Below are 25,011 nucleotides of genomic sequence, written 5' to 3'. Positions count from 1 at the left end.
ACATATAGTTAGCAAAGTAATTCAGGATAATATAAATGTGGAAAGACAGAGTTGCATTTGGAAAAAGACACACAAGAAGAGAGAAGGACAAAATTACTCATTGAAGCTTAGTCGATGATATCACTGAAACATGTTTTCGGTTTTAAGACTTTGTCTGGCATACAACGTTAACCTGTGAAGGAATTTGAAAACAGTGGCACACTCCGATACTAATTAAAGGACAAACTGAAAACAGCCTACATGGAAAGACGACAATGAACATTTTTGCTGGACCAGTACTCAAATCCGGATTTCCCGCTTATCGCTAGCTGTCGGGTCGCATCTACGATACGCACTCGTACACCCATTATGCATATTCTAGTACGGGGGAGACATATTAATGGAAAGTCACTTGCCCGGTGTCGGCGGATTGATCGATATTACAGTGTCTGTACCGTTCAGATTTCATATGCAGTGCTCCTTCGGACACGCATACAAGTCCAAATGAACAGGCACTGCGGCGACAATAGCCGTTATGTAATATATGGATTAGAACCGCACGGCCACTTCGGCCGGCCGACAAACATCAGTTGTAGAATACACTCCTGGAAATGGAAAAAAGAACACATTGACACCGGTGTGTCAGACCCACCATACTTGCTCCGGACACTGCGAGAAGGCTGTACAAGCAATGATCACACGCACGGCACAGCGGACACACCAGGAACCGCGGTGTTGGCCGTCGAATGGCGCTAGCTGCGCAGCATTTGTGCACCGCCGCCGTCAGTGTCAGCCAGTTTGCCGTGGCATACGGAGCTCCATCGCAGTCTTTAACACTGGTAGCATGCCGCGACAGCTTGGACGTGAACCGTATGTGCAGTTGACGGACTTTGAGCGAGGGCGTATAGTGGGCATGCGGGAGGCCGGGTGGACGTACCGCCGAATTGCTCAACACGTGGGGCGTGAGGTCTCCACAGTACATCGACGTTGTCGCCAGTGGTCGGCGGAAGGTGCACGTGCCCGTCGACCTGGGACCGGACCGCAGAGACGCACGGATGCACGCCAAGACCGTAGGATCCTACGCAGTGCCGTAGGGGACCGCACCGCCACTTCCAAGCAAATTAGGGACACTGTTGCTCCTGGGGTATCGGCGAGGACCATTCGCAACCGTCTCCATGAAGCTGGGCTACGGTCCCGCACACCGTTAGGCCGTCTTCCGCTCACGCCCCAACATCGTGCAGCCCGCCTCCAGTGGTGTCGCGACAGGCGTGAATGGAAGGACGAATGGAGACGTGTCGTCTTCAGCGATGAGAGTCGCTTCTGCCTTGGTGCCAATGATGGTCGTATGCGTGTTTGGCGCCGTGCAGGTGAGCGCCACAATCAGGACTGCATACGACCGAGGCACACAGGGCCAACACCCGGCATCATGGTGTGGGGAGCGATCTCCTACACTGGCCGTACACCACTGGTGATCGTCGAGGGGACACTGAATAGTGCACGGTACATCCAAACCGTCATCGAACACATCGTTCTACCATTCCTAGACCGGCAAGGGAACTTGCTGTTCCACAGGACAATGCACGTCCGCATGTATCCCGTGCCACCCAACGTGCTCTAGAAGGTGTAAGTCAACTACCCTGGCCAGCAAGATCTCCGGATCTGTCCCCCATTGAGCATGTTTGGGACTGGATGAAGCGTCGTCTCACGCGGTCTGCACGTCCAGCACGAACGCTGGTCCAACTGAGGCGCCAGGTGGAAATGGCATGGCAAGCCGTTCCACAGGACTACATCCAGCATCTCTAGGATCGTCTCCATGGGAGAATAGCAGCCTGCATTGCTGCGAAAGGTGGATATACACTGTACTAGTGCCGACATTGTGCATGCTCTGTTGCCTGTGTCTATGTGCCTGTGGTTCTGTCAGTGTGATCATGTGATGTATCTGACCCCAGGAATGTGTCAATAAAGTTTCCCCTTCCTGGGACAATGAATTCACGGTGTTCTTATTTCAATTTCCAGGAGTGTAGAAAGCTGCAATATCATATATATCTGCCGACACAGGGCAAACGATTTTCAGTTAAAATATCTCCCCTTTGAGGGAATATATACTGTAAAACGGATGCACGAATGCAGGTTGTAGATACATGGTTGATGACATGTGCACGTTTGGGCAGGGCAAACGATTTTCGTTTAAAATATGTCCCCTTTGAGGGAATATATACTGTAAAAGGGATGCACGAATGTAGGTTTTAGATACATGGTTGACGACTTTTGGAAGTTTGGCTCTGGGCGTAAAACGTTTTCGGACAGCCTAATGGTAATCTGAGGACATCCGGATGACACTAGGAAGGATCGAGAAATATGGGAATGCGGCGGGCATCAACATCAACGTGATCAAGTCAAGTGCAGTGGAAATCGGCAGAGTGTAGTCCCCCTACAGACGATGGATACACTTGAGTGTTTGGGCATCGTATTTACGAAAGATGTCCGCCGTACGACTGCGCTGAACTACAAATGACTGTTACAAGCTCTCCACACAGGCGTCCGAAGCCATCTTCTCCGAGCTTTAGACATGGTAAAGAAGGATCGCCTTCATTAGAACCCACTTGGCGTTCCAGATATTTCATTTGGGGCGGGACCTAACAATGACTCCATTGATGGCACAGCAGATCCTGGTGGCCCTTGATTACTTCTCTTAGTAATAAGCTTTTCTTCAAGATACGATACGATGCTCTCATCCTCCCCCTCACAGAGGAGGACTGGGACTCATTAACATTCTAGCTCATGCGGTCCGTTACATCAACCCATCGTCGACAGCTTCACCGGTATCCTCATTGATGAAATGGCACCTCCGTCCTGCCTGTCCCATGTTTCATTCGCTCACATCGCTCTCATGCTCTCCCATACCAAAACATTCGACGTTGATTGTAGCTAATCTCCCCTGCACCAGGGCACCTACACAGTGTGATGTGTACGGCCAGGACGATCATTCTCGGAATGTAGTTGAAAGACGTCACCCTGGAGTTGCGTGGCCTGCTGCGGTGTGGCGTGCGATTCACCAAAAGCTTTTTACGCCGGAGATCCGCGCCACCTGGTACCTCTTCATTGTCGAAGAGTTTCTGACAAGACGCAGACTGCACAACATAGCTCTAGCGTCCCTAGTGTGTACGCGGTGTCGTGAGATTGACACGGATGAACATTGCCTGGAATCTTCAGCGGTTGTGTGGCTTCTAATTTAAAAAAATGCTTGCCCCGTATTTTCGAGTTCCGCCCCACACGATCGAGCCAGGAATGCTCCTTTGCTCGGTGAAGAACTATTATCCCAATACTTTCTGTGCACTACGTTTTTTGGAGTAGTCTCAAAGATATGCTTGAGTTTTGGACTTCCGTACAGGAATGATACGATCAATTACAGAGCACATCCAGTGTCTTCAAGGATCCTCCCTGAACCCTTGGTAATACCGGGTAAGAGAAGCTGATTTAAGCTCTGAATCTCGATATCGTAAGTTGAACAAGTCTGTATTCCAACAAGAAGTACCCGAGTCCCAGCTGTGGAGAGTTGGAACCAGACGGCGTTTATTTTCTGACACTTTCGAGTGGTCGTCCTTCTTACATTCTGCTACCGGAATGGTATCCTCAGCTTGGATGTATTCTGTTTTATACTGTTTAGTAATAAAATACAATGCTGTCTACCAGGTGTCATTTTGTACTACAGTTTTACTACAAATACTATTTTTGGGACCATGTGGGTCCATTAACCTATAAGAAAACGTAGAAAAATGTTATAGCTCAACTTTTAAAAGAAAATAACAGTATACAACCTGAGTAACGAAAGAAACAACATGAGAGTATGGTAATCGGAAAGTCTTAGATTCTAATCTCCCACAGAGCAAAACATTTACCTTTACTTTTTAAATTCTGTATTTTTTGTCAATCGGAAATTATAATATACGAATATTGAATCTTATAAATTTTCGAAGGAAATTAACATCATTTTATTTTCAATTACGCGTCAAAAATTGCGCTTGTTCTCTTGAAAACAAAGAAAGTATAATAATTAAAAGAGAAAAAATGGTATAGCGACCTCTTGCGATAAGCTGGAAATCCGATTTCAAGTCCTGGTTCAGCACAAATTTTCATTGTCGTCATTGCATTATACAGCTGACGATTTGTCCATATTCGCAACTGCAAATACATTCCATGTATTTCATAATGGCTGTAGTCGCCGCAATGTCTGTTCTTTCGGACGTGTATGCATGTCTGAAGGAACACTGCATCGTATTTCCGAACAACGCTGACACTGTAATATCGAATTTTTCTATTGATTATGAAGTATATCCATAAACACACTATCAAGTATCCTATGTAGGCACTGCAACATTTCCTATAAGTTCCATTCCTTTGTCTCAAAATAATATACAGGTATCATTGGCAGATAACGTGTCAGCACTCCAACCATCAACTGCCAATGGTTGGAGTGCTGACACGTTATCTGCGAATCCAGTAATGATGGCAACTGATGGGTTATGCATGGCGACCGTATCAACCTGTACGGCATCAAAACAGTCTGAAGATGACGCAATGAAGCGTTGAAACTGGTAGAGACAAAATAAAATGAAATCATAAGGACGGCTGTAGGTGTTTTTATTTTTTGTCACGATAATAAACGGCTGTCGTCCCAGAGACCACCTGCTAAAATGATGGACATACAAAATCATGTACATTGCCTATATTCCTGCGAAATATGTCTGCAGTATCACGGAAGGGACACCCAGATTCTCGTAGTTCTATTAGACAACCTAATTCAAACTGAATGAGGTGTTGATAAAGGCGTCTTTGTCGCCTTAAACGCATTCTTGACTAACATCAACCCCCCACGTCCTGTCTCGAATATAACTGCGACCCACGACTTTTCCAGTCTGTATTTAATGCAAATCTGATTTGCATACTCATAATGGCGCGACTAGCGTGATTCTTGGTGTGGAGGTTTAATAGACATGTTCTTTCATGTGTAGAAACACGCTCACCAACTCTCGTTTACGTCGCACAGTTCCTTCTTGGTGTTGTGATTTTTTCATTGACCGTATCTGAGGGTCTTTGATCAAAACATAGATATTTCATTTAGTGCGTTCTCATCTGTTATTGAAATAGACTTGAGTGACCCCTTCCGTCCTTAATCGTTCATCACGCCTGATGTACTCCGCTGTGAGTGCGGAGGTAAAGTCGTGTCACGTTTGTAGCAGGTGATGAAGTCGTGGGTTTCGGCAGGGTCGGACAAGTGAGTTGGATAGTGGGTGGGCGAGTCCAAGCCGCACAGCTGGCAACGTGGTTCCACGTTTCGCAGAAGCAAGCCTCACTTCCAACAGTGCAGAAACATCGTTATTTTGCCTCTGCTACAGTTATCCTAAGCTCACTTGCTTTATCGGCGTAGCTGTTGACCGCACAAGATAAGACGACAGACGTAGCCAGGAGGGTGAGACTGCGCTATCGTAGTCCACCATGGCGACGATCAGGGACGGCGAGAAGCAGAGCCGGTACGTGCTGAGCGGCCCGCCGCTGACTGAGGCCGAGGTGGCGGGGGCGGATCTGCCCCTGGCGTCCTACCTCGTCCAGAAGCTGGCCGCCCACGGACACCGCGTTCTGCAGGTTGGTGCGTGTGCTCCACAGCAGCGGTAGAGGCGCAACAGTTTAGGCGACCCCTGTAGAATAGCTGGCGTAAATTCCCTGGTCATGTTGTAGTACTAAGTTTTGACTTCAGCTTAGTAGGTGTGTGGTCTGGTAGAGTGATGGGGTGGCTCAAGTCCTTAGGGCGGCTAGTAGCGTCATGGAATGTGCAAAATTTGTCTAAATGCTAATCCGAAAATTTCTTTAAGCATTTAACCAGAGAACCAACTCGTGAATGTAACATTTTAGACCTGCTGGTGACAAAGTGACCCGCACTTTCGTCTTAATTAGCGCAGAAAAGAGAATCAGTCATCATTAGGCCGTGACGGCATCTCTGAGTAGGGCTGTAAATAGGAATACAAAGGAAGATAGGAAGACCTTTCTTCCCCGCTCTGCTTAGCATGAGCGACGTTTCAGATTATCTCAGCGGGCAGCATCAAAATTCCATCTCCAGCACTAGGGACGTTGAGTCTCAATACATATGTTCAAGAGCACTGCACAATACGTTGTAGACAGGTACGTGGCGAGCAAAGTTGTGAGGGATGGAAAAGACTACCGTGGCTCGTTGGCCGTCTTAGAAAGCTACTACGAAAGTAAAGAGACTTTCACAGCAAATTTAAACGGAGACAAAGCTCCCAAAACAAACAAAAATTAAACGAAAAATAGCTTAACAAAAGTCACACACGAAGCATTCAACGAATTCAAATGTAAAATTCAGTCTACCCACTGGAGAGAAAATCGTGAGAAATTTTGATCTTACTTTAAATCAGAAGACGAATAAAAGATATCTATCTCACTGTGACCTTAATCAGGACTATGACCTTAATACAGGACAACACAAAGACGCCGAAATGTGAGGGACGATTAAAATATTTCCTTCTGAGGGCGTTACTAGTAGCATACACTATATGATCAAAATTATCCGGACACCTAGCTGAAAATGACTTACAAGTTCGTGGCGTCCTTCATCGGTACTGCTGGAATTCAATATGGTGTTGACCCACCCATAGCCTTGAACGCAGATTCCACTCTCGCATGCATACGTTCAGTGAGGTGCTGGAAGTTTTCTTGGGGAATGGCAGTCCAGTCTTCACGAAGTGCTGCACTGAGGAGAGGTACTGATGGCGGTCGGTGAGGCCTGGCACGAAGTCTGCGTTCCTAAACATCCCAAAACTGTTCTATAGGCTTCAGGTCAGGACCCTGTGCAGGCCAGTCCATTACAGGGATGTTGTTGTGGTGTAACCACTCCGCCACAGATCGTGCATTATGAACAGGTGATCGATCGTGTTGAAAGATGCAACCGCCATCCCCGAATTGCTCTTCAACAGTGGGAAGCAAGAAGGTGCTTAAAACATCAATGTAGGCCAGAGCTGTGATTGTGCCACGCAAAACACGACCGCAGCATAACACCACTGCCTCCGAATTTTACAGTTGGCACTACATACGCTGGCAGATGAGGCATTGGCCTTACCCACACCCGGCCATCGGATTGCCACATTGTGTACCGTGATTCGTCACTCCACACAGCGTTTTTCCACAGTTAATTCGTCCAATGTTTACGCTCCTTACGACAAGCGAGGCTTCGTTTGGCATTTACCGGAATGATGTGAGGCTTATGAGCAGCCGCTCGACCATGAAAACCAAGTTTTGGTACTTGCAGTGGATCCTGATGCAGTCTGTAATTGCTGTGTGATGGCCTGGATAGATGTCTGCCTATTACACATCACGACCCTCTTCAACTGTCGGCGGTCCCTGTCAGACAACAGACGAGGTCGGCCTGAACGCTTTTGTGCTGTACGTATCCCTTCACGTTTCCATTTTACTACCACAGCGGAAATAGTGGACCTAGGTATGTTTAGGAGTATGGATATCTCGCTCGCAAACGTATGACACAAGTGACACCCAATCACCTGACCACGTTCGAAGTCAGTGAGTTCCGCGGAGGGTCCCATTCTGGATGTCTAATGACTCCTGAGGTCGCTGATGCGGAGTACCTGGCAGTAGGTGGTAGCATAATGCATCTAATATGAAAAACGTATGTTTTAGTGGTGTCCGGATACTTTTGATCACATAGTGTATATGCAACGTAGCGCAATTACGATGTGGCTATTTAAACACTGACATGTAGGCAAGGGATTAGTGTATTCTCGACGAGCATGCGGTAAATGTGAAAACGTGAACTATGGCAACGTTAGTACCAAACGGAGCAACGTGCTGTTATTCCGGTTTCTCCTAATGAAGCACAAGGACCGGTAGATATCCGCCGGGGAATGAAGAATATGTATAGGGCAGAATGTTTGACGAAAACCACCGTTGTGGAGAAGCGCGCCAACTGGTCAGGATTCGACACAACACACTGGTCGAACTCCATAGTCCTGCTCTCTCCCCATGCGATTGAAACGGCTTCACTTCCATGAAGAAGACCGTGAAGGGTCGACAATTCTTGGACGAAGATGTACTTCAGGCAGTTACGGACTTCTTGACGCAGCAGCACACGGTGTTTTACCTAACTAGTATCTTCATCAAATGCTGTGGTGGGATGATTGCCTCAGTGCTCCATGTGATTTTGCCAAAGCGGCATACCAATGCTGGACTGTACGGAAACTTGTTGATCGGCTCTCATACTAAACGTCTATGTTCAAAACTGCTTCACAGAAGAAGATCGCTTCGTAACACCTCTTTCAATCACCGCACGAAGGACAAAATGGCTGATATCGAAATAACTGAAATCTCCCAATAGAGGAAAGGCTACTGGAGCTCATAGGATGTCAGTACTATTGCGCACAGTGTATGCAAAACAACTTACTCCTCTTTTGACACCAGTGTTCCATACGTTTCTAGAAGAGAAATGTTACTGATGATTGGAGTAAAACACATCATTCACGTTTTCTGCAAGCATTATCGAACAGACACACAAAACTATAAGCCTATATTTCCTTCGTCCGTCTGTTGAAGAGTTTGGAACGCCTTTTATGCTCGCGTATTATGAAATTTCTGGAGACCGAAAATTTCCTCTGTAAGAGTCAATGCAGGTACCGAAAACTATGGGTGACTGAAAAATAGCTGGCTCTGTTTGCACAGGAGAGAAGAAAACGGTAGATATAGGCACCGAGGTAGATTTCGGGTCCTTCACTTCCTTAAAGCATTCGACACACTTCGGCCTAATGAACACAATACCAGTGTACGGTATAGCAGACCAGTTTCGTGACTGGACTGAAGAGTTTCTAGCAAACTGGAGACAGCGTGTCATTTCCAATAGAGAGAAGTCTCCAGATGTAAAAGTAACTTAGGGATACCACGGGTGTTACAGGTCTATTACTTTTCGCAATGTATATAAATGACATACTAGACAAAATTGGAAGTTCTGCAGGGTTTTCGTGGATTATGCTGTTGTCCTCAGAGAAGTTGGTAGTCTAGAAAACAGAACCAAAGTATAGAGAGATCAGCAAAAGGCTGACGATTGGTGCAGGGAATGGCAAACTGACTTTCAGCATAAAGAAACGTAAACTACTGCGTACAGATAGATCGATTTAAAGTGAAACTAATCATATGGAAATGCGACGTTACTTACTGTCGCTCAATGATATATTCACTAGGAAAGTTTCTCAAAGGGGCGACATTAATTAGAAGCTAACAAGCCATGTGAGTTTGATACTCAACAGTCGCGACATGGAGGCAACCGAAATTGATGATGGACAATCTCTATAGATAGCATCACGCAGTGCAGCTCGTTAAACCTTCTCTTGCTGTAACTGAAACATTGCCTTATCAGGATCCATCGTGACAACGTTTTCTTTTAGTTGGGATTGTATCAGGTCAGTGAGCAGGCTGCCGTGCGTCATTGTTCATCTACATCTACATCTACATGATTACTCTGCTATTCACAATAAAGTGCCTGCATCAGAGATAACCGATCGGATCGACGTATTTCTCACAATAAGATGTTACGTTCTGCAAGGGAAATAATCGGATAATATATCTCTGTTGCGTTATGACTCACTGTTGCAAATCAGTTAACGAAAGAAGACGGATAGTGTTCGGTCGTCTACCTCCGAACAATCCAGTTCTCTCTTATTGTTTCACCAAAACACATTTAAGAATACAATATTAAATGGAAAATTATATGGATGTAGGAGGAAGGTCCTTGTGAAATAATGAACCCGACTAATTATGGTGAAATAGATAATTATTAAGACAGCAAAATTACAATCAATTCATATTACATCTTTTCCGCACAAACTATCATAAACGAAAGACAAAATGAAAGTGCTGAAACAAGTGAGGCTGTCTCAGTTCTTTTTCCGTAGTGACGTTGTTTTAACTTATGTGGCATTCTGAGAGATTCTTCCAGTGTAAATGTTCACTGGAATTACAAACGTGTTTTCGGGGTTTGGAGATAATGACACATTTTATCAGATATTTTTAGTGATACTTTACCGGTCTTTTACAATAAAGCACCTCAGACATGAATTAGATTTAGAATTTGTGGGTAAGATATAAAAATGTTTGACAACTGTTCCGTTAGGGAGTTTACAACCATAGGAAATCATTGAAAGATAACTTCTCTAAGCCAATTATAAATCACCTATATTCTGTATAACTTTATCATAATGTACTGTTGCTACACAATGTACACTGTGAGAAATTAAAAACAACTATTACCTGTAATTCTGGAGCAAACAATACTCCACATATCCAAACAGCAGACAATACTTAACATTCTAAATATATCTAGATAACGAAACATGCAGATAAAAACATGGAAAAAACTGAAGTATTCACAGATAATATTTGATGTACAAAATCTCTGTTGGATGTATTTGTTTAGGTCTCTCTCTCTTTTAACGCCTTCCTTCTAGCCTTCGGATGGAATTTGTCGTGTCACATTATGTTTTAGGGGAACCATGTCAAAATGATACTGATACCCATTAATTACTCCAGGTCTTCTAGAGACGAAATTACAATAACGTGATAACAATCCTGCTAACTCGAATATCTGTTCCTCTGACAAACTTTCGGATTCCTCAGTTTTCTCGTACATGCGGGTAGGTTCGCACATCACACATTCACAAGATGCCGAAACAGTTGCAGTACTCGATTACTCACAGTGATGTGCGTGTGCAGAAATCGAGATTGAATGGTTTTTATTCCATCCCCTTGACAGAATCTACCGTGACGCTCCTCAGTTTTAATTAAATTTATAACAACGTTTCTAACATACACTATCAAATGTTGCTGGCCTCTTGGAAGGTCGGTCTTCGCATTTCTTCCTCACAGGGAGTCCATACCCATCAAGCAATGTACAGTTAAGCGTTCACAGTGAGAAATGTGCAAATAATGGCTCTATCCTCAAATTGAACATTAATCTGTGCTTGCGTATCCACACTCTCACATCTGACCCCAGTAGCACCAGACGCCAAAAAATTTGCTGTGGCAGAATGGGCACATTCAGAGTGTCGCTAATTCTCTTAAAGAAATTACCAACCAGGGCAATCATACTAGCACTTGTTTCAAGTACAACAATGGTGAGAATTCTTCCCGCAGTGGCGTTAACTGCTACCTGTACAAGATCTTACGCATATTCCGTACCCATTTCAGAATCATGACCAAGCCCTTGCCTAATATCAACATATAAAGCTGTCCAGTGTAAACTGGAATCACATCCTACTCCGATCCCATCTCAAGACTGTCATCAGACATCTAGTTTGACGCTTCATTCGTTGATGAGGGGCGTTTCTCTGCACTTCAGCTATGCAAATGTTATGATTTTCCGGCAGTGGCCAATTCGGTGGAGGTCTCGCTTTGGTAGTCAGTCTGTTGACGAAGTTGGGATGTTGCGGCAGTCGCGGATTCCCTACGTTGGGGGCCAGTGGTTGCCGTATTTCGAGTGGTAGTGATGGTAGGGCCCATTTCGGTTTGTATGATATTCCACATTCAGCCTGTAGCAATGCGGAGAATTCTGCGATTTTACTTTATTATTTAGAATTCCACGATTGGCCTGCGGCGGCGCGCTTTTAACATGATAACCGTTGTTGTCCCCAAGATTAATTACTTGCGCGGTGAAATTTATAGGCCACATTCCACCTTTGCCGCTAGCGCATTTAAAATCGCCCTGGATAAAATCAATCAAATTCAAGACTGACACGAAATGCTTCGGGTTATGGTCTGGTATTTAATTAACTTTTCACAAATGTTGATGGATAACTTAGCCTTCAAATTCTGCAGCCCATACTTTTGTGCTGCAAGATCGTCCCAGTAGCGAGATTTGTTAATATTGCATTCTAGGTATTTCCGCATGCTCTCTGGATTGTATTTTTACGGGATAAAAGCCTCTTTCCTCAGTCGTCCTTGCACGTATCCTGAACAGTACTTGGCCAGGAATGTTTCCTCAAACTAATCGTACGTCATACCATTCTCAGCAATTTCAGTCGCCCATATGGCTGTCTTACTCTGTATATATATGCTATGGCGAACTGAATCTACTGCCTTGCGCTCCAAGACTTGTCCAGTACACTCGTACGATCCTTTACAAAACCAGCTGGGTAAGCAGACTTATTTTCTCGTGAAAATGCCTAGAACTGGCCATCTTCAATGAAGTTTTATGAAGTTTTTCTAATAGTATTGCCATAAATGTGGATGCCACTCCACTGATTCAGTAGTACCGTCTGCTTGAGGAGTAACTTGCCCTGCCTCATCGTGATAGGTTTGGTAGTAGGGGCTGGTAGCCTCACACATTTCATTTGTACAAGTAGGAACTGGTGATTCATCATGTGCTGGTTCTTTTATAGCCGTGTCCTCGCGATGCAGGTAAGTTAACTGATCGAGATGCTGTCATGCCATTCGGGAATGTTGTGGTTTAGCGCATGCCTTGCATTTTCTAAATCACTCCGAATAGCTTCACGTGTAGTACCTGATTCTGGCGATGCTCCATCACCATCTCGCTGTATCATACCTCATCACTCAGCATACAATTTTCCATTAACCAATTTGTCCTTTTCGTCAGTTAGACAATAAGCAGATAAAAAGAGTAAAGGGAAACACTTCAGAAAGGCAGATTTATACACATTAGTTGGAAGAATCCTCAGGAAATGTAGGAGGTAGCTTACAAAACACTCACTCGACAAGTACTTGGATTTGGCCTCATGCCAGATAGAATTAATAGATATAATGGAATATCTAAGGACGAGCAGTTTGTTGTGTTACCGGTTCATGTAGTTAGCACGAAAGCATCATGGCGACGATCAGCCAACTCCAATGGTTGATGCTCCAAGATGGCCATTCTGCTTCACGGTGCTGTTTAATGTTAGAGTTACGATACCATACGTTCCTACAAGAATTAAAAGGTATATTTTTTCTATCTAAGTATATCTCGCGATGAGGCCATGAAGACAAAATAAAAGACATTTGTGCTCACACGGAGTCTTTCCGGTGACCATTCACGACTGGAACAGAAGAGGGGAAGAGTGACAGTGATAGACGGTGTACCCGCCACCAAACACCCAACATAGTTTTCGGCGTATAGATATAGATGTAGTCGTACAGTACACGTGTTTCCGGTAACTGCTAGCTGCTATACGAAACCTTGAGGACCATCTGAACCCGTTTAGGATGTGTGACTTCACAGCTACGAATCTGCAACTGCGTAGTCCTTGCAATGATTAACATATTGTATACTTACGACGGAAATTCAAGTCCATGAGTCCTTTAAATCATACCGTCAGAATTCTATGATGTTTCCTACAAGAGTGACTTTCCTGCCTTCTGTAACCAGTAAAAAATGGTTCAAATGGCTCTGAGCACTATGGGACTTAACTTCTGAGGTCATCAGTCCCCTAGAACTTAGAACTACTTAAACCTAACTAACCTAAGGACATCACACACATCCATGCAACCGTAGCGGTCGTGCTGTTCCAGACTGTAGCGCCTAGAACCGCTCGGCCACTCCGGCCGGCTATTATTATCAACTGAAGGGTTTAGCCTGGGTTACATTCCTCTCTTAAAACTATCAGGAAACTTTGTAATCACTGAAATAGACCTGTATTTACTAAAATCGTTCCTTTCTTTTTTTTTGCATTTAATTGGAAATAGCATCAACTTCATACCATCTTCCTTTTCTATACCGTGGATAAGGATAAATTTTTGGGAACAAAAGTTCAGGGAGAAGAAGTGGTAACTTTGAAGTTTGTCGATAGTTTTTTATTTCAGTATGAGACGACGAAGAGCTTGTAAAATCAGTTGAACGATATGGATAGTGTGTGGAAAAGAGATTATAGGCTGGTAGTCCACCAAAGTAAAACAAAGGTAAACTACATCTAAATCTACGTCTACATGGATGCTGTGCAAATCACACTTGAGTGCCTTGCAGGAGCTTCATCGAATTACCTTCACATAAATTTTCTATTATTCCAATCTCGAACAACGCACGGAAAAAATTTACGAACACATACATCTTTACGTGCGAGTTCTGATTTCCTTTATTTTATTATGATTATCCTGTCTCCAGGGAGAGCATAAGGGAACAATTGACAGGAATGGGGGAAAGAAATACAGTAGAAGAAGAATGGGTAGCTCTGAGGGATGAAATAGTGAAGGCAGCAGAGGATCAAGTAGGTAAAAAGACGAGGGTTAGTAGAAATACTTGGGTAACCGAAGAAATATTGAATTTAATTGATGAAAGGAGAAAATATAAAAACGCAGTAAATGAAGTAGGCAAAAAGGAATACAAGCGTCTCAAAAATGAGATCGACAGGAAGTGCAAAATGGCTAAGCAGGGATGGCTAGAGGACAAATGTAAGGATGTAGAGGCTTATCTCACTAGGGGTAAGATAGATACGGCTTACAGTAAAATTAAAGCGACCTTTGAAGAAAAGAGAGCCACTTGTATGAATATCAAGAGCTCAGATGGAAACCCAGTTCTAAGCAAAGAAGGGAAGGCAGAAAGTTGGAAGGAGTATATAGAGGGTTTATACAAGGGCGATGTACTTGAGGACAATATTATGGAAATGGAAGAGGATGTAGATGAAGATGAAATGGGAGATACGATACTGCATGAAGAGTTTGACAGAGCACTGAAAGACCTGAGTCGAAACAAGGCCCTGGGAGTAGACAACATTCCACTAGAACTACTGAGAGCCTTGGGAGAGCCAGTCCTGACAAAACTCTACCATCTGGTGAGCAAGATCTATGAGACAGGTTAAATTCCCTCAGGCTTCAAGAAGAATATAATAATCAGTTTGGATTCCGCAGAAATGTTGGAACACGTGAGGCAATACTGACTCTACGACCTATCTTAGAAAATAGATCAAGAAAAGGCAAAACTACATTTCTAGCAATTGTAGACTTAGAGAAACCTTTTGACAATGTTGACTGGAATACTCTCTTTCAAATTCTAAAGGTGGCAGGGGTAAAATACAGGGAGCGAAAGACTATTTACAATTTGTACAGAAGCCAGATGGCAGTTATAAGAGTCGAGGGGCATGAAAGGGAAGCAGCGGTTGGGAAGGGAGTGAGACAGGGTTGTAGCCTGTGCCCGATCTTATTCAATCTGTATATTGAGCTAGCAGTAAAGGAAACAAAAGAAAAATTCAGAGTAGGTATTAAAGTCCTCGGAGAAGAAATAAAAACGTTGAGGTTCGCCGATGACATTTTAATTCTGTTAGAGACATCAAAGGACTTGGAAGAGCTGTTGAACGGAATGGACAGTGTCTTGAAAGGAGGATATAAGTTGAATATTAACAAAAGCAAAACGAGGATAATAGAATGTAGTCGAATTAAGTCGGGTGATGCTAAGGGAATTAGATTAGGAAATGAGACACTTAAAGCAGTAAAGGAGTTTTGCTATTTGGGGAGCAAAATAACTGACGATGGTCGAAGTAGAGACGATATAAAATGTAGACGGGCAATGGCAAGGAAAGCGTTTCTGAGGAAGAGAAATTTGTTAACATCGAGTATAGATTTAAGTATCAGGAAGTCGTTTCTGAAAATATTTGCATGGAGTGTAGCCATGTATGGAAGTGAAACATGGACGATAAATAGTTTGGACAAGAAGAGAATAGAATCTTTCGAAATATGGTGCTACAGAAGAATGCTGAAGGTTAGATGGGTAGATCACATAACTAATGAGGACGTATTGAATAGAATTTGGGGAAGAGGAATTTGTGGCACAAGTTGAGAAGAAGAAGGGACCGGTTGGTAGGACATGTTCTGAGGCATCAAGGGATCTAAAATTTAGCATTGGAGGGCAGCGTGGAGGGTAAAAACAGTAGAGGGAGACCAAGAGATGAATACACTAAGCAGAGTCAGAAGGATGTAGGTTGCAGTAGGTACTGGGAGAGTAGCATGGAGAGCTGCATCAAACCAGTCTCAGGACTGAAGACAACAACAACAACAACCGTTTCTCCCTATGTAGATCGGCGACAGCCAAATATTTTCTCATTCGGAGGAAAAAGGTGATGACTGAAATTTCGTGAGAGGATTCCTCCACAACGAAAGACGCCTTTGCTTTAACGATATCCACCCCAAATCCTGTCTCATGTCAGTGACATCCTCTACCCGATTTATCGATAGAACAAAACGTGTTGCTCTCCTTTGAACTTTCTCGATGCACTCCGTTTAGCCGGCCGCGGTGGCCGTGCGGTTCTGGCGCTGCAGTCCGGAACCGCGGGACTGCTACGGTCGCCGGTTCGAATCCTGCCTCGGGCATGGGTGTGTGTGATATCCTTAGGTTAGTTAGGTTTACATAGTTCTAAGTTCTAGGGGACTTATGACCTAAGATGTTGAGTCCCATAGTGCTCAGAGCCATTTGAACCATTTTGAACCACTCCGTTCATCCTATCTGGTGAGGATCCCTGACCGCGCAGCAGTACTCCAAAAGAGGACGGGCAAGCCTAATGTATGCAGTTTCTTTAGTAGATCTGTTACATTTTATAAGTGTTCTGCCAATAAAATGCACTCTTTGGTTCGTCTTCCCCACAACATTTTTTGTGTGTTCTTTCCGATTTCAGTTATTCGTGATTGTAATTCCTAGGTATATAGTTGAATTTACGGCCTTTGGATTTAACTAATTTATCGTATAACCCAAGTATAACGGATTCCTTTTAGCGCTCTTATGGATAACATCACATTTTTCACTATTTGGGGTCAACTTCCAATTTTCGCACCTTACAGATATCTTTTTTAAATTGTTTTGCGATTTGTTTTGATCTTTACTAGACGATAAATGGCAGCATTATCTGTAAATAATCTAAGACAGTTGCTCAGGTTGTCTCCTAAATCGCTTATATAGATAATGAACAGCAGAGGGTCTATAGCACAACCATGCGGAATGCCAGCAATCACTTCTGTTTTACTCGATTACTTTTCCGTCAGTTACTACGAACTGTGACGTCGCCGACAGGAAATCACGAATCCAGCCGCATAACTGAGGCGATATTCCATAAGCACGCAATTTAACTACAAGAAAATTGTGAGGTTTCAAAGCGTTCCGGAAATGTAGAAATACAGAATCAATTTTAAAACCCTGCTCAATAACACTCATCACTTCGTGTGAGTAAAGAGCTAGTTGTGTTTCTCAAGAAAGATGTTTTCTAAATCCGTGTTGACGGGATGTTGTCGAACTAAATCAGGGGATACTGAGTGAATTAGATTAGGAAATGAGAAATTGGAAGGAGATGAATGTTGCTATTTGGGGAAAAAATAAGTGACAATCGTTGAAGTAAATAGGACACTGAATTCAGACTGCCAGTACCAAGAGAATCGTTTCTGAAAAATAGAAAATTGACAACATGGAATATAAATTAAAGTGTTAGGACATCGTACCTGAGGGTATTTTTGTACACTGTATCTTAAAGGGAAGTAAAATAGCAGACGTAAGCTGTTCACACAAAAAAGAATAGAAGCTTAAACATGGGGCTTCAGTAGAATCCTGAAGGTTACAAAGATAGATAAGATTTCTATTGAAGAGGTGCGGAATGAATTCCAGAGAAAAGAAATTTCTAGGGATACTTGAATAAAAGAAGAGGTCGGTTGCTAAAAGACATCCTGAGGCATCAAGTAATAGTTAATTTGGTGGTGGAGGAGATGGGAGAGCACAAATTTTATTTAGAGGGAGATCGAGTATTTACTAGGGCAAGTATTTCAGGCAGATATAAGTTACATTAGTTGCTTCAATTATGCACAGATGAGGACACTGTCGTGGAGAACTGTATTAGACCAATGTTCGGACTGAAGAACACAACAATAAAGTATTTACATCTTTTGCTATTTCCCACATGGCCATTCGATGCAAAGCAGCCCGTTTTACGCCACTGTATAAATACCACATTGTTGAAAGTATCACAATTTATTAAGTACTCAGACCAGCCTACGCCATTACTAAATTCCCAAAATTAATCGTCCGTTGCCATATAACAGCATTCAGAAAATTCATGGTCCGTTGACTAGTAGGCACTCTACACACCAGCGATCATCTCCGAAATGAGGTAGCGTTCCATTTAGACTGTGAAACAGAGAGCCATCTGTCCCTTAGTATCACACAAATATCTTTGAAATCAGAAAACGCAAAATATAGTCACTTGCTCTCTTTTTACAGTTGGACGTGCAGTGCTGTTGAGTACACTCAGTGTGGCATCCGTTTAATCCTCGAAGAGTCACAAGTCACTTGTGAAAATTATCTGACAGTCGTGGTTTTATGTAAGTCAGCACTGCCGTTATTTATGGATTGCTTGTCGTTTGGCTCAGTGACACATAATCCCACTAGTGCTGTCGCCTCTCACTCTGATTACACTTTTTCCTTAGCGTTATCTCCAGACGGACTATTGATGGTTTCATATCCTATCTAATGATAAGAGAAAATACTGTTGAGTTTATTGAAACCCTATGATATTGAAAATAAGCCATTAAATCTTGCAGAAATCTCTTCCCGATCGCAGATATACTTAGGAACAAGACCCAATCGCTATTAACAACTGGCTAAGTGAAATTTTTAGGTGAAAAGTGGACAAGAAACGTTCTCTGTCTCCAGCTATAGTAACTAGTAATTTGAGTTCCTTCCCAACAGTGAATTTGACGTGAAGGACATAAAATACAATGTGGTTTGGACCATCAATCTATGACGAGGGCAGTTATTATCTGCCTTCTTCATATTCCATACGTATCCGTAGAGAAAGGGAATATAATCATTATATTCATACGATCAGTTGAACAACGCCATACAATTTTATGAATGATAACGGAAAGCGTTCCTGAAGAAGAGAAATTTGTTAACATAGAGTATAGATTTAAGTGTCAGGAAGTCGTTTCTGAAAGTATTTGTATAGAGTGTAGCCATGTATGGAAGTGAAACGTGGACGATAAATAGTTTAGACAAGAATAGAATAGAAGCTTTAGAAATGTGGTGCTACAGAAGAATGCTGAAGATTAGATGGGTAGATCACATAACTAATGAGGAGGTATTGAATAGAATTGGGGAGAAGAGAAATTTGTGGCACAACCTGACTAGAAGAAGGGATCGCTTGGTAGAACATATTCTGCGGCATCAAGGGATCACCAATTTAGTATTGGAGGACAGCGCCGAGGGTAAAAATCGTAGAGGGTCACCAAGAGATGAATACACTAAACAGATTGAGAAGGATGTAGGTTGCAGTAGGTACTGGGAGATGAAGAAGCTTGCACAGGATAGAGTAGCATGGAGAGCTGCATCAAAACAGTCTCTGGACTGACGACCACAAAAACAACAACCTGGTCACCTCAGACTCAGACAGATCTTATGAATTTAAAAGGAAAATAGCAAACATACTGATCTCAAAATCTTATGTGGGGAAACTAAATTCTCGACAAATATACAAAAATGCATGAAAGTACCTGGAAACGTAACTTTATAAGTTGAAGCGAGTTAGTAGATTTAAATATCTTGGAGAAACTATGCATCGGAGTGGAATAGAAATATTTACAATGGCTACAAGAGTTAACAAAATGAAAACAGCATATGGTTTGACAAAAATGTTTGCAATAAGAAATATATATATAGAAAACAACACCTAAACGCTATTCCACAATGGCATGGCCAGGATATTTATACGCATTTGAATGATAACGATGAACTACGAGCTAGACCGAATTGAGGTCCTTACGAGGAAAGTGATGGGAGCAATACAAACTACGGACAATGGAACCTGAGAGTAAGGTGGAGATCAGAGAAATTATAGAGAAAATAAGAGGTAATGACAAAGTGACGAAAGGAAAGATAAGGAACACCGAAGTAATAAGGAGAATGGAAATAAAAGAAAGAATATATGACGTAATGGATAGGAAGAAATTACAGTGGTACGGGCATGTACGACGAATGGAGGAAGCCAGAATACCAAAATTGATACTGGAGTGGGAACCGGAGGGGAGAAGAAGAAGAGGACGACCTGTGACCACCTGGCTCCAAAATGTACAGCACACAATGAGGAGAATGGGCGCAGAGGAAGAGGACACGCAAGATCGAAACACCTGGAGAAATATTTTGAGAGTATAGTTTAAGAACGTTTATTGTTTGTATTGTCATTTCCAGGTAAATTATTATGTTGGAGATAAGCCTCTGTAATGAGGAAAAGCTCAAAATAATAATAAAACGATCAACATTCTTTGGACACTTTTACCGAATGAATGAGCATAAGGTAACGAAACAAATATTGCTGTGGTGCTGGTGAAAGAAATCGCCAGTATCATAGAATACAGGTATCAGAAATTAACCGGAAAGAAACTACATCAAGGAATAGGAAATAACAGAAAAAACCTTTTTAAGAATATAGTACTAAATGTACAAGGGTTTCAAGAAAGAAGAGACAAGAAATCCGCAACGAAACGTAAAGAACAAATGAAAAGACATCATGGGGAGAAGATGAAATACTGTAAAAACAGGAAACAATGAAGAAAGAAGAGCTACTGATGTTGTTAGCTGACTGGCTGGAAAACACGAAGGTAAAAAAAGAAAGGTGTGAAAATGGTGATGGAGATATCTTGTTCGGACACCTATCGTTGTATTTGAAATGTGCCGTCTATTTGTCAGCACCTCGGTTCTCCAAGTATCTCTTTTATCCTTCTTTCCTATCAGCAGTGGAAACGATATACTGAACTCAACATGCACTCATCACAAAACACCAGTATTAAAAGGTTATGTTTAATAACCAAAAAGACAGCAACTTGCAAGACAAAAGAAATCTTAATAATGGTCATCGTAATCGGTGTTTTTGGAAAGCCTGAAAGTGTCATTCGTGACAGAAATAATGAAAAACTGCGTCGGTTACTTATTTTTTCAATACTTAGCCCAATGCGTACCGCGAATTTATTATCACCTTTAAGCGCATTTATTTACATAAATACTTTTAGATTTAGTGATTTTCTACCTCTCTCACACTGTTATTGTCTTTTTGAAGTTATGCTGCCATCGGAAAATCGGACAAATGAATCATGGAATGTTTTTAATATGCTAACGTTAGAGATAGTATTTTTTGTATTTCTACGTACAAGTATTGCGTCTCCTCCATTACACATAATATCACACATTTGCAAATAATCACTTACACTGTTTGTTATTGTAATCAAAAGATGGTATAGAGATATTACAATAATATGCTTTCACAAACAGTTTGTATACAGTCAGAGATGATACATTTTCTGATGATCCTCCGACCTCTGAATGTATACATATATTTTGTGAAACAGCAGTGTCGTAATATTTCTGTAGCATGTTTTGATTAGAGGAAGAGCCAGGGTAAGTGGTGGTCAGCATCTGTGTGACATTATGTGTAATGGAAGAGCCACAAAACTTGTATGTAGAAAAAAAATACTAACTCCAACATTAGCATGTTAAAGCATTCCAAGACTCATGTATCCGATTTTCTGATTGCAGTATAACTTCAGGAAGACAGTGCAGTGGAAGATAGGCAGAAAAGTTCACATAAAACCGCTACAGAAAATATTTATGTAAAGGAACACACCTGTAAATGAGAATAAATTCTGCAAAAAGTCCTGTGTTAAGCGTGGAAGAGCAGAGACCGGTGCTGTTTTTCAGTATTTAATTCACAAAAGAAATCATTTCCCTTCAGTTAGAAAAAGGTTGTTGTGGCATAACAGCTGATGATGGATAATTTAAATTAGAGCGCGAATTACTCAGATTATATTGTGACTATGTTTCACAATGAGAACACTTGGCGATATCCAGCAAACGTTGAGTATAATTTCAAATCTTACACAATTTTATTCTCGCCAGTATACTATATGTCAAATATTTAACACTAACTCGTTTTTAAAACAATCAGACGTTTGGATCTGCTTTATACGTGAGAATTGCTTCCTTTAAGGGATCAGTGGTTTACTGATTTGTTTTAAATTGAATGAAAAATTCAGATGGACAGGAAGGTCAGGGTGTAAATTGCTGTCCACGACGAAGTAATTACGGACTGAGCGGAAATTCGAATTGCGAGTGGGTTTGGTAAGGAAATCGACCTCATCCTTTCTAAAGTAACACGACCGTCAATATGTGATTTGTGCCATACGGATAACTATGCGCCACGTATTATTATCGTTGTTTATTTTTGAACCAGGGGGCAGAAGGAGATTTCCCATCAGATCTGCCCTCTACTTGAAGTGACACTGAAACGAATGCGGTTGGAATTTTAAGGTTTTGTGATCTGTCCAAATTGATTACGCAAATTTTTGGGAGATATTCTTAACGTGTTAACAGAGTGAATGGTTCACCTATGTTTTTTCGTCAGTAGTCAACCAACCAATCACATTACCCTGCGACTTTCTTTTGCACTACTGGCCATTAAAATTGCTACACCACAAAGATGACGTGTTACAAACACGAAATTTAACCGACAGGAAGAAGATGCTGTGATATGCAAATGATTAGCTTTTCAGAGCATTCACACAAGGTTGGCGCCGGTGGCGACACCTTCAACGTGCTGACATGACGAAAGTTTCAAACCGATTTCTCATACGCAAACACCAGTTGACCAGCGTTGCCTGCTGAAACGTTGTTGTGATGCCTCGTGTAAGGAGCAGAAATGCGTACCATCGCGTTTCCGACTTTGACAAAGGTCGGATTGTAGCCTATCGCGATTGCGGTTTATCGTATCGCGACATTGCTGCTCGCGTTGGTCGAGATCCAATGACTTTTAGCAGAACATGGAACCAATGAGTTCAGGAGGGTAATACGGAATGCCGTGCTGGATCCCAACGGCCTCAGATCACAAGCAATAGAGATGACAAGCATCTTATCCGCATGGCTGTAACGGTTCGTGCAGCCACGTCTCGATCCCTCAGTCAACAGATGGGGACGTTTAAAGGACAACAGCAATATGCACGAACAGTTCGACGACGATTGCAGCAGCATGGACTAACAGCTCGGAGACCATGGCTGCAGTTACGCTTGACGCTGTATCACAGACAGGAGCGCCTGCGATGGTGTACTCAACGCCGAACCTGGGTGCACGAGTGGCAAAACGTCATTTTTTGTCTCTGTTTACAGCATCATGGTGGTCGCATACGTGTTTGGCGACATCGCGGTGAACGCACATTGGAAGCGTGTATTTGTCATCGCCATACTGGCGTATCACCTGGCGTGATGGTATGGGGTGCCATTGGTTATACGTCTCTGTCACCTCTTGTTCACAATGACTGCCCTTGAACAGCGGACGTTACATTTCAGATGAGTTACGACCCGTGGCTCTACCCTTCATTCGATTCCTGCGAAACCCTACATTTCAGCAGGATAATGCACGACCAGATGTTGCAGGTCATGTACGAGCCTTTCTGGATACAGAAAATGTTCGACTGCTGCCCTGGCCAGCTCATTCTCCAGCTCTCTCACCATTTGAAAACGTCTGGTAAATGGCGGACGAGCAACCGGCTCGTCACAATACGACAGTCACTAATCTTGATGAACTGTGGTATCGTGTTGAAGCGCATGGGCAGCTGTACCTGTACACGCCATCCAAGCTCTGTTTGACTCAATGTCCAGGCGCATCAAGGCCGTTATTACGGCCAGAGGTGGTTGTTCTGGGTACAGATTTCTCAGGATCAATGCACCCAAATTGCGTGAAAATGCAATCACATTTCAGTTCTAGCATAATGTATTTGTCCAATAAATACCCGTTTATCATCTGCATTTCTTCTTGTTGTAGCAATTTTAATGGTCAGTAGTGCACTTCTTCTGCTTACTTCTCGTTTAATTTCGCACACACACACACACACACACACACACACACACACACACACACACACACACACACACACACAGTCGAAAGGGACAACCCCGAATTTGCGTTGAGGGATTACGGGAAATCTAAATCTGCACGGATCGAAGGGAATTTGTATTACTGTCTTCTGGAGCGCGCCAGTTCAGTGTACTAACACTACACCATCCGGATTGCTCTTCAACAGAGGACCCCGTTTGGTCTCCTAGACGTTAATGCCATCCAGAAATAGCTGTGTGTTTAGTGATTATGTCTGCTGGCTCTGACTGTGACTGTGACTGTGTGTGTCGTGCGGTGCAGGTGGTGTTGGGCCAGGAGTGGCGGGCGGACTGGATGCTGCGGCAGGCGGCGGCGGAGCTGTCGGCCCTGCGGAGGGCGGTGCCCGGCCTGCGGGAGGGAGACACCGTGGCCGTCTGCATCGGCCGCTCCGCGCTCTTCGCGCCGGCCCTGCTGGCCGCGCTCTGCTCTGGGGCCGTCTGCGCCGTCGTCAACGCCGCCCTGCCTCATGGTGAGGAACTTCTAGTGCTCTCTCTCTCTCTCTCTCTCTCTCTCTCTCTCTCTCTCTCTCTCACTGTCTTTGGTTCTGGTAGATCCTTCATACTCCATTGGCCATTAAAATTGCTACACCAAGAAGAAATGCAGATGATAAACGGGTACTCATTGGACAGACATATTATACTAGAACTGACATGTGATTACATTTTCTCGCAATTTGGGTGCATAGATCCTAAGAAATCAGTACACAAAACACCACCTCTGGCTGTAACAACGCCCTTGATACACCTGGGCATTGAGTCAAACAGAGCTTGGATGGCGTGTACAGGTATAGCTGCCCATGCAGCTTCATAACGATACCACAGTTCATCAAGAGTCGTGACTGGCGTATTGTGACGAGCCAGTTGCCCGGCCACCATTGACCACACGTTTTCAATTAGTGAGATATCTGGAGAATGTGCTGGCCAGGGCAGCAGTCAAACATTTTCTGTATCCAGAAAGGCCCGTACAGGACCTGCAACATTCGGTCGTGCATTATCCTGCTGAAATGTAGGATTTCGCAGGGATCTAATAATGGGTAGAGCCACAGGTCGTAACACATCTGAAATGTAACCTCCACTGTTGAAAGTGC

The 25,011-nt window shown here is 43.1% G+C and overlaps 1 protein-coding gene across 1 annotated transcript in view; it reads left to right on the top strand.

Moving 5' to 3' along the window:
• Nucleotides 1-5,475: 5,475 nt before the first annotated feature.
• Nucleotides 5,476-25,011, top strand: part of LOC126461991 (uncharacterized) — a 90,329-nt gene continuing 70,793 nt past the window's right edge. The window contains exons 1-2 of the mRNA XM_050096043.1: nt 5,476-5,622; nt 24,282-24,393. Coding sequence (XP_049952000.1) covers nt 5,476-5,622; nt 24,282-24,393 — 259 coding nt within the window. The remainder of the gene's footprint in view (nt 5,623-24,281; nt 24,394-25,011) is intronic.

The sequence above is a fragment of the Schistocerca serialis genome, chromosome 1 (genome assembly GCF_023864345.2).
Source record: "Schistocerca serialis cubense isolate TAMUIC-IGC-003099 chromosome 1, iqSchSeri2.2, whole genome shotgun sequence".
Lineage (NCBI taxonomy): Eukaryota > Metazoa > Arthropoda > Insecta > Orthoptera > Acrididae > Schistocerca > Schistocerca serialis.
This window is presented reverse-complemented; position numbering and strand designations above follow the sequence as displayed.